The sequence below is a fragment of the Chenopodium quinoa genome, unplaced genomic scaffold, assembly GCF_001683475.1.
Source record: "Chenopodium quinoa cultivar QQ74 unplaced genomic scaffold, ASM168347v1, whole genome shotgun sequence".
Taxonomy (NCBI): Eukaryota; Viridiplantae; Streptophyta; class Magnoliopsida; order Caryophyllales; family Amaranthaceae; genus Chenopodium; species Chenopodium quinoa.
Genome location: NW_018745684.1, coordinates 1,181,713 through 1,192,845, shown reverse-complemented (window position 1 = coordinate 1,192,845; position 11,133 = coordinate 1,181,713). Strand labels below are relative to the sequence as shown.

The following is an 11,133-nucleotide window of genomic DNA, read 5'->3' as shown; positions in this document are numbered from 1 at the left end:
ATCTATATTATTCAGTATAATAAGCATTGTCCTACAATATATGCCTTGGCAACATTAAATAGTATTTGAAAAACTCATTACTCTTATATTTTGAGATTTTTTGTCAGATGTCTTAAAAACTATGAAATGCAACGTTTCTTTTTTTGGAGACGGCTCCAATTCACCCTTACCCTGGCACAACCCAGCCAACAGCAAAAGGTCTATATCCAATGATTGTTGTTCAAATCAGCAATAAACTTGTAAAAAGCTTGAAAAATTACCATTAACTTTAGCTACATCTAGTAGCATCAGAATTTATATGCAAAGTATCTGACAAACCTATTCTTATACTCCGTATTCTTGAGCAAACAAAAGATAGTTAGATTGCTATGGAAACGTTGGCAAAAGGTCTCATACACCTTATCGTCCAAACAATTAGGGCAAACAAAAATTGTGGAAGAATTTCCCACCATCGATATACACTGCTATTTTCTTTTCACTCGACAGAGGGTCTTCAATGTTCCAACGTCAACCTGTACAAGCCCAGTAAAAGCCAACCACCTAAGCAGTATACATTTCCACAACCTAACCAATGACACCCTAATCCCAATGGTAGAAGAGTAGTAGTAGAAACAAAGGATTTGAAAAAATATCAAAAAATTGTAAACAAAAATGTTCTATTAAATGGGTAATTAAGCCTAGCTAGTGTTACTTTGACCAAGGGACTCGTAAAACAAAATGTACCCATGGTCTGTGTTACTAGAGTACTCCTGTGCTGACCCAAAGAATGTCTGGACAGCAGATTCATCAATCATTTCCACATTCTCATCGTCGAAGAATAACCAGTGATTATGACTTTTGACGAGGCTAACATAGTGTCCATGATTAGGGCCACTACCCACATGGACAATAACAGCAAACAAGGAGTATTCTCTATCTGAATCTTCCACAGTATCGCTCAGTTTTAGCTCAAGAGGGAATACCACACGGTAGGATAGTTTCTTGTACCGACTCAACTGTTCAATGTACTTGAACCTCTTCAAATGGATAACTAGGATGTGGGGTGGCCTTTTAATCTTCATCCTCTTTTGCGCTTCCTGCAAACTGCCCCATTATTTATCAAGGATTAGCTTCTAATAAAACAAATAAGAAGCTCAAAGGCACCAATTAAAATACAAAATTTCTTCATTACACAGTTCATAGAGGAAACACCATTTTAATGCACATCAAACTTCAAAGAGGAATAAAATGTGAACCCGTATTTAAATATAAATTTCAGGGTTAAATGATTGTTATTTCACATATTCGTACCTCTAACACTTCTATTTTGAAGGTGCTTTCTAAGATTCTTAATGTCAGAAGCTCCACTATTTTTTTTAATTTGATTCAATCTAATTTCCTTTAGCAACAATGTCTTCAATAATTCCATCATGAATTCTAGTTTGATATTCAGCACCAACAAAAAAAACCCCTCCCTCCCACTCCCTAACAAAAGAACAGCACTTAACCTCTAGCAAATCATAATTGATAATTGTCTTCATTCAATCTTTTGTATTCTCCTGAGAAGGTAAGCAAATGGAAGGGGGAACTATTCCAAAAGGCAAAAGCTACACTGAAGGAAAATCATACTAAATCATAAGAATTTTGAGCCAGACAAATTGGTGAGTGAGAAAAGAGGGAAAAAATGAAAGAAGAAAAAGAAGTCTCAATATCCTTTAGAAGCTGAGACCATCAGCATATAGGTTGCAAGTAAACCTGTTATTGGGCAGGTCGGAACAGGTCTGGGCAAAAGAGGTCACGTTTTATTGTGCCAAAGTAGATCAGTGGTTGATTATGGGTGGGCCACTAAACGAGCAACGACAAAAATGGACAGAGACAAAGTATATGTGAATATGAAACGATAAATGTAATATTTTTTTTTTTACGTCATCTATTTCCTATTTATTAAATTGAGCTGACATTTTGGCCATGTATTATTGACTCTGTCCAATAAAAAAAATAAAAAAAAATAAAAATTATAGACCCAAACCTTATACCCATTGGGCTACCCTATCTAATAACCAGGTCCAATTGCAATCAGAGAATATTCCCATCACTGGAGCAATAATTCAGACATTGCTCAAGAGAAGAAAAGATTTTAGCCTGTTATGATGGTTTATAGTCGCATAGTCAAAAGGGGTCTCAGCCACATGCACAAGGATGGAATAGACCTTTCCAAAAACAGATGCATATCTGAAATTATGTTATCACATCCTTCAACAGTTTTCCAAATACAAGATCTGAAAGTCAATTCAGTCACTTCATTAAAAAAATCAAAGGCAAACATATTCAAATGAAATCCAACTAATACTTGAAAGTGGCACTCAGGAAAAAAAGCAACAAGACGACAAATAATTACCTGCAACATTTGTCACAAAAAAATTTGTCCTCGGCATTCAAAGTTTCGGTCGAACTAAAATTTTTTAGACAGCTTGTAATTGAACTATTCTGCTCAATATCAAGGCTCAGGTCAAAAAAGGTTTCATCCCTTGCTGTGACAGTCTCACATCGTAAGCATCTTGTCTCGTTCGTAAGAATTCCCTGATTCAATAGGTCAGAGACGACTTTTCAGGTATATATCAAAGCTACCTTTAGGGGAAGAGGATGTATAGCAACGAAAGAAGGAAAGAAAAGCAGAAAAAAAAACAGAGTTTTGAAAGCCGTATGGAATAACTTAGAAATAATTAATGCCTATAGTTGAATGTAGTTGGTGTAATTTGCAAGTAATCTTGCAGAGACGTTTCCTCAATCTCTTTGGATATACTTTCTTATTTAATCATAAAGCTTTTATTTAAAAATGGAAAAAAAAAAACCCTAAAACCTTACTCAAAGCATGATGTAATATTGTAATGTGCACTATCTATCATTCTATCAATGTACTAGAGAAATGTACCTGAAAATTTTTGTGTACCCAGGTAACTAAAGGTTCTCTCAGAGAGGCAGAGGCCTGAGCATTTTTTGGTCCATTTGCAACTTTTTCAGATGGTAAAGTTGCTTGGTCAATTTTTGTAGCCTGAGCATCTTTCCCAGCTTCTATCACAGCTTCTTTCTCAGCTTCTGTCTGAGCTTCCTTCTCCAGTATGTCAACGAGTTCATTTAGCAAAAAGTTCAAGAATTCATGGGCATCCTATACAGATAAACAAATATCAAATGAGGGAAATTCTTTTTCATATATTACTATAGCAACAAATGAGTAGAAAGTTTATCTAGAGACACTAAAGCAAGAAAAAGGATCTCAATGACAACTGATTGTACATAGAAATGTGTGAGATTATATTAAACAGTAGATAGATTCCAAACACACTTCTACACCAAGCATTCAGCTAATTAATTGTATCTCACTCCCAATACCATCTTTCAGCTAACTCATTCAACAATCAGCATGTAATACGAGACAAATAATGATTCTGGAGCATGAAGTAATTACAGCACATATGAAAGGGAAAAAAAGGGGGGGGGGGGGGGGGGTACCTGATGCATGTAGCTGCGATAAAGCTCATTCCGCCTTTTCAACCTCTGGACAAAGCGCTTTGGAGCTATGACCCCTGTTTTCTTCTTTTGCGAACTTATCTATAATACAAAGAATTGCTGTTAACGGTTCTCAAAAGCTAAAATGAAAATCAAATACATGCACATAGCTAGCAATGGGAGGTGTTTTTTGTGTGAGAAACATGAAAGCTAGCAACTTCGACTCCTATAGAAAGACAACATCCATATGCCAGAGAATTATTATGGGCAAATTCATTAAACAGGCCAGCTTGCTTTCCAGAGAGTAAAATTAATTCTTGTATATTGTCACAACTGCCCATGGTTTGGTAAATGTTGTTGTTATACAGAAAGCAAGCGTAAGATAATAATTCAAGGAGAGCTTCATCAAAAAGTTGTGATATTAGTAGTAATGGAAAGAAGAAAAAAAAAATAATGGAAGCATATAGAAAAGGAAGTGTCATTCACTCATTTGTGAGCATTCAAAAGACTTAACTCCATTTTAGCTACAGGAAACAATCTTGAAACAAACAGAGAACATAAAACAGAAGTGTACTACAACAAAAGAAATGATGTTGTTTATAGAAAACATCCCCATCCCCGGACAAATAAGGAAGCAAAAGAGATATGTATAGTGTTTACCTGAGAAAAGAGGTCAGCCAAGCATGTCAGGCAATTCTCCTCTGCATCAACAGTTTTGCTGCTATTTGCGTAGTATTCTAACAACTGTTCTCGAAATGGAACACAAAAATAAAGCGCCTGCAAATGCCGGATAAAAAACATAAATAAACTGGCAATCATTCTAAAGCATCCCGAACCAGAGCTCAAACTAATATAGTACTTAAATCCCAAGCTAAGATCCGAAATTGTCCAATCATTAGCCTTTAACTGATTCATACGGGGCGTGTTGATTCAGTCGAAACCATCAACACTAACAAAATTTCTGCCATGGCAATTTGAATTCTAAACAGTAGGCCTTGGCATAAAGTACTAAGTAAACTAGCATAAACAAACATATTTTCCATTATCCAAGAAAACAAGGGCTGAAAGACCAAGAAGATATTTAAAAAGGGTGATTCTATCAACATCACACAAAGTGCTGGAAAAATGAACTTAACAGTCTTCATTATTCAGACAGGTACTTTCCTCTTTAAGTATACAGATTCATTGATACTGTCCCCTGACAAAAAAGGGCATATTTAATAAAGGACCCCTCAACAGAACAATAAAACAATACAAAAAACGGTATTGATTTCACCAAAATTCTATCAGGGTCACAAGACTGTTTATATGTATATGTACACTCTAGAGTCTCTCAGAATTGTAGTCTTACAGTTTGTTTAACTAGCAAAGTGGAAGAGAAAGGGAAGGGGGAGGAATGGAAGGGGAGGGAGAAGGTAAGGTTACATTTTCCCTCCAAATCTTTCCAACATTCCAACATTGGAAGGATTAGGATTTTTAAAGAGGGAAGGAAAATGAATCTTTCCATTACCCTTCCCTTCCCTCCTAACAAAAGGTATCCAAAGAATGGCAGATGAATCCCTTCTTTTCTCATCTCTTCCTTTCCCTCCAATTCTCTCAATCCAACCAATGTGTTAGAGATGTAACTGATAAGTGAGACAACTGATCATGGATAAGTTGATCTTCTCGTCTTTGTCATAAATGTAGCATATCATTGACATGTGAAACATGTGTGATCTTAGATGTCTTGACTTAGGCGTTAATGGCTACATATTAAATTCAGTTTTGTTCCAGCATTATAATATCAAACTGATATAGAATTACAATGTGCTTCAAATGTATGTAGTATGCACATCATCTAAAGATTTTCACTCGTTATTTTCCTACTTTTATGTGTTTTTTGTCTTGGACATGTGTGAAGTCATATTGTGATATAACACAACCTACCTATAACACCTAAGTGTTTTATATCCACCTAAGAGAACTCACTTACATCTTGAATTCTACTCCCTGCACCATATTCTCTACCGATAACAAGTAGAATTTAACTAAGTACCGAAGTCATTTAAATCTGTTTGAAATTAGTTGTAACATTGATAATGTAATAACCGTAGTTTATACTAGTTATGTGAGTATGTGACAACCATATTTGAACAGAGGTGGAATTGTGGAACTGTGGAAGTGGAAGTATATTTTGATTTCATAATTAATTTGACCAAATCACAATGAATCTGAGAAATTCAAATTGGCTGCTTACACAGGAGGTAACATCCCATATATTCAAAAACACTCATTAGCCCTAATCCACAATTAAGAAACAATAAAAGTCAATGAACCTAAATGTTGCATAGATCTTATCTTAGCATTAAAAACCTAATACAACCCAGCATTCTACCATCCCCTCTGTACCCTACCCTAAATCCTCGCTCATGTGCTTCTCAAACATCCTTCTTAATACCGGCGAATTCGATATTACAATCCTTTACAGCCTAAATTGAATCAACCTAACAACCTACCATCCTCAAACAAAATCCAATACGAAAGAAAATCAAATCATCCATAATCCCACAAAAATTGAGATACAATATAAGATACCCACATCCAAAATTCACAAACCCATATCAAATCTTCCATAATCCCACAAAAATTGAGATACAATACAAGATACCCACATCCAAAATTCACAAACCCATTACATAAAAACAGGAAATTTACATAATTTCAAATCAAGAAATTGAATTCAATAGATCAAAAATAAGAAAAGGAAAAAAAAAAAAAAAACCAAACCTGTAAAACACTGTTACAATAACAAGTGTTGCCAAAATTCTCGAGACCGAAATAACGCTCACCCTCAGGAAATTGTTCACCAAGAGCTTTCTCAAGCTTCGAACCCGCAGCACCCATCACATCACCTCTTCATTCAACAACAAACCTTTCTTTCTCTCTCCTCAATTCAGTGCCCTGTTTGCCTTTTCTGGGATTTTCCAGATGCCGGGAATTGGTTCAATTTTTGGAGGGGAATATGAAATTTTCTTCGAAACCCAAATCAAAAAACTGATTTTTTTTTGTTTTAGAAAAAAACAAGAATTGGTTGTTAGGTTTTTTTAAACGGAGAAGAATTTTTTAGAACTTTGATATGGGCGAATGACGATGAAAATACAATGAAGTTTGCAGATCTCATCCCGTTAATCTAAGTTTTTTTTTTTTTTTTTTTGTTCAGTTAGAGTCTTCCGATTACTCCGTATTGTTAAAAAGAAGTCCTATATTCCTATGGTCTATGGTTGTGCATAGGGATGTCAACGGGGTGGGGTGGGGCGGGGCGGGGCGGGGCATTCCCATCCCCATCCCCGCCTCACATTTTCATCCCCATCCCCATCCCCATTCCCATCGCGGGTTTAAAAATTATCCCCATCCCCGCCCCGGCGGGTCCTACTCCAAAACCTCCCCCGCCCCATCCCCGTCCCCGCTAATTCCCCGCCCCATTCCCGTCAATTTAGTATTAAAATCCTGCATATTATATAACTAAAAATTAATAGTACATAAAAGGAAAAAAAAAAACAGTAACTCCAAATTGTCCACAGTACAAATATTATAAATACTACAAGTTTACAAATATTCAAATACATAAGAAGAAATTCATTAGGCCTTGAATTATTCGGTGCAAAGTCCACTTGTTCCAGAATCGATATCACATGTTTCAAATCCTTCCTCTAATTCTCCCACTAATTTAGCATATTTATCATCCTTAAAATCTCCACAATCTGCAAATACAATGTTAATTAATTAAAATAAATAATATTATTAATTAAATAAAATGTTATATTAGCTATTTACCTTTAAAAGCAGCCCATATCCAATTTTGAGTACACATCAAAGCTTCGACAGCTTTCGGTAAAAGCCGACTACGATAAGGACTAAGAACTCGACCACTTGTGCTAAATGCGGACTCTGATGCAACAGTAGAAACAGGAATGCTCAATATATCTCGTGCTATTTGCTGAAGAATGGGATATGTGCCTCCATTTGTCTTCCACCAGTTAAGAATATCAAAATCTTGGACTAGAGGCACATTAGCAGCATCTAAATACTTATCCAATTCTGAAATTTCATGACTTGAGTCTTTATCTTGTTGCAAAAATTCTGCAAATTCTTGCATAAAGGTCTCCTCATTGGATTTGCTACTACTATCCAAATCAAAAGCTTGTTGGTTGCTACTACCTTGAGTTTTACCCATCTTAGACCCATACTCATCAACCAATCTTCGTAGAAGATCACTAATTCTACCAACCTCAATTTCAAAGTCATGCTCCTCAAAAATTTTTGCAAAATAAAAGCGAATAAGAGCCATTTTGTATCTAGGATCTAGTATTGTTGCCACTCCCATTAAACCATTCACACTAGCCCAATACTTGTTGTATTTTTGTAACATAATGTCGGCCATTTTCCTTACATAATCATGAGGAGATAAAAGCCAACCAGAAATAGCAATTCTCAAAGCACAAATTCTAGGAAAATAAAGATTGGCCGTAGGGTAATTTGTTCCTGAAAAATTAAGGGTAGTTATACTAAACACTTCCAAATGTTCACATATTTTCTCAACTTTTTCCCAATCTTCAGGAGTCGGTGGATTCTTATATAAATTATTACGAGCACTTAAAACAACAAACACTTCTTTATAACTAGTAGCAATAGAAAGCATTTCATAAGTAGAATTCCATCGGGTTTTGCAATCAAGTGCTAACTTTCTACTACACTCAGGAGCTATTTGCTTAGCCACTTGTTCAAACCTTTGTACTCTCTTATCAGAAGCAGTCCAAAACACAACACTATCCCTGATTCTTTGAACACCATTTGATACCACAACACTTAAACCATCTTGAACAATCAAATTTAATATGTGAGCACAACAACGCATATGAAAAAAATCACCTCGCAATAAAAGTGAGCCATATGGAAACACTCCTTTCAAATTTCCATCATTGCATCATTAGTTGAACAATTATCCACGGTTATAGAAGACAACCTAAGATCAAGATTCCATGATTGAATGCTTTCTTTCAAAGCATCAGCAAGAACCTCAGCAGTATGAGGGGCGGGGACATATAAAAACCTACCAAAACCAATGAAAATAACATATATTATTTGTCTATTCAATACTATTGTGGATATATGGGCTCATTATTATCATCTATCATCATAACTTATAATTCTTATAATTTTAAATTTCACACAAAAAACTATAGCAATACAAAGACAACCAAAAAAAAAAAAAAAAAATCATAAGTAACCAGAAAACGATACCTTATGATCCGACTTTGCAACTTCCATGTATTATCAATAAAATGTGAGGTGACCGCCATATAACCTTTTCTCTGGTTGTCAGCTGTCCACATGTCAGTAGTTAAGGCAATCTTACCCTTTGCTTTCCTCAACAAGGTTGCAACATTATCCTTCTCAAGCTCATATCTTTTCATAATATCTTTTCTAGTTGTGTTGCGAGACGACACTTTAAATCTTGCTATATTTTCTAAAACCAATATGCTCAACCATGCTAATTGGATACTCATGCAAAATAATCATCTCTGCCAAGTCTCTTCTTCCATCTTCTTGGTGGAATTCATAAGGAGCCAATGTCATCGTGTCATTCTTATCATTCAAGTTTTTTTTTGTACCAAACATTCTTGTTTGTCGAAGATCTTGACATACTCTCTTTGGACATATTTTTATATGATCTTTCAAATGAGTAGTTCCTGCTTTTGACCCACCAGCAAGTAGCTTAGAGCAATGGTTGCACTCAGCTTTTATCACATCACCAACTCTCTTTCTCTTAAAGTCAGACCACACTGCCGAAGTATGCCTACTAGTAATTGGTAGGAGAGAAGGATCGGAATTAGTCTCCAGAGGAATATCATCATCATCTAATGCAATTGGAGTATTACTAGCTGAAGTGGGAACACTAGCATTATTCTCATTTTTTGATGTCATTCTCCCCTATAAAAATTAAATAAAGACAATTAATGCACTAGACATATTGACTGCAGTATTGAACACATTTAATATCTCAGAAACAACAATAATAATAGCAATGCACAACAGCACAGCCGCACAGGGCACATGCAGTCAGGCAGATCATGCTTCTAGCACAGCTTCTATAATTGGTGAGCCCAAACATAAAAAAAAAAATAAATAAATTAAAAACCATTTGAAGTTTTGTTCACTACTATAAGCTTCTGCTGCACCTTAGTGTTAAAGAAGTGAGAATTATTGCAAATTGCATCAATATTTTATGTCCTATATTTTGCAATGAATTGCATGGTCATGAAACTATGAAAGTATGCATTTTCTGTCATACATATTTACAATTCAGAAAATGGTAGTCCCAAGTTACATATAATGCTGATGTATGATGCAAATTTGATTATGAAATAAATAATTTTATGGTTAAAAGACATCCAGGGAGTTGACAATTTTGTTAGATTATGAAATAAGTTTCCCCACATACTTGATACTCCCTAATCCCTATATTAATAATGTCACCCCAATAGAGATTCCTGGACCTGACAACTTTAGTTAATATAGGCTTTTGCCGACTAAATTAGGTTTATGAACAAATATGATTCATAACAAAAGAACTTCATCAAACGTTCATAGCCAAAAGGTAAAACCATAAACATTATGGGAAATCAATTACTAATTTTAAATTTTTATACAACAATATGAATAAAAATACACACACACATACTAGCAGTACAATTAATAGAAACAACATGCATTTACCTTTCGAGATGTATCAGAAAAACCTGTTTTAGGAGTAATTTCAATAGGGCTAAATGGCTAATGGCAGTGATCTGTGAAAAAAAAAGGGAAACAAAGTTAATACAATTGAATTCAAGTAGATCAAACAAAAACGTAAAAATTTATCAAGTAAATTGACGAGAAATATACCGGGTTGAAGACGAAGATCCGATTGCACACGAGGTTGAAGAAGAAGAATCGAAGAGAGGGGTGTGAGTGTGTGACCATGCGTGGAAGTAAATTGAGAGGAGAGAGTGAGAGGAATTCTGAGAAATTAGGGTTTTTGTTTTTGAGAATGAGGGATTGAGGCATTTGAGGGTGGGCACTGGCAGTGGGCTACTGGGCTGGGTAAGTCAGTACAATTAGCACAATTTTTTTTTTTTTTTTATGATTTTATCGCATTAATCACTTATCTTACGCATGTATGGGTCGGGTATAAAGCGGGTATGGGGTGAGGTGGGGCGGGGAGGGGCGGGTACGGGGTGGGTCAGGCGGGGCGGGGCGGGGCGGGTGTGGGGCGGGTCTAGGCGGGGCGGGTATTACATAAAAACCATCCCCGCCCCATCACCCATGGCGGGTATGGATTTTAGACCCATCCCCGCCCCGCGACCCGCCAAAGCTAGACCCATCCCCGCCCCATCGGGGCGGGGATGGGGCGGGTCTCCTATTAGACCCGCCCCACTGACATCCCTAGTTGTGCACTCAAGCAGTGAAGCATAAACATAAATAAATAAATATTTTTCCCTTAATTTTTTGAATGGTCCTCTAGAAACAAATTTTTTTGAGAAACTCTAGAAATAGAGTTGATAATAAAGAATTGGTTTATTTCATTTTCAATCCCCGTTGTCGAGTAGTATAGTTTAATTACTCCCT

The 11,133-nt window shown here is 36.0% G+C and overlaps 3 protein-coding genes across 3 annotated transcripts; all 3 read right to left on the bottom strand.

Annotated features, from left to right (window-relative positions):
- Positions 1-336: 336 nt before the first annotated feature.
- On the bottom strand, positions 337-6,750 carry LOC110717672 (ubiquitin carboxyl-terminal hydrolase 4-like). The gene is made up of 6 exons (XM_021896434.1): positions 6,253-6,750; positions 4,147-4,263; positions 3,490-3,588; positions 2,912-3,145; positions 2,378-2,559; positions 337-1,083 (listed from the first exon to the last, which is right to left on the bottom strand). The coding sequence occupies exons 1-6, from the start codon at positions 6,367-6,369 to the stop codon at positions 678-680; spliced, it is 1,155 nt and encodes a 384-aa protein (XP_021752126.1). The 5' UTR covers positions 6,370-6,750; the 3' UTR covers positions 337-677.
- Positions 6,751-8,430: 1,680 nt separating this feature from the next.
- On the bottom strand, positions 8,431-8,939 carry LOC110717501 (zinc finger BED domain-containing protein RICESLEEPER 2-like). Its single transcript, XM_021896213.1, has 2 exons — positions 8,767-8,939; positions 8,431-8,575 (listed from the first exon to the last, which is right to left on the bottom strand). The coding sequence occupies exons 1-2, from the start codon at positions 8,937-8,939 to the stop codon at positions 8,431-8,433; spliced, it is 318 nt and encodes a 105-aa protein (XP_021751905.1).
- Positions 8,940-8,973: 34 nt separating this feature from the next.
- On the bottom strand, positions 8,974-9,450 carry LOC110717497 (zinc finger BED domain-containing protein DAYSLEEPER-like). The gene has a single exon (XM_021896210.1). It carries the CDS (start codon positions 9,448-9,450, stop codon positions 8,974-8,976), a length of 477 nt encoding a protein of 158 aa, XP_021751902.1.
- Positions 9,451-11,133: the final 1,683 nt, after the last annotated feature.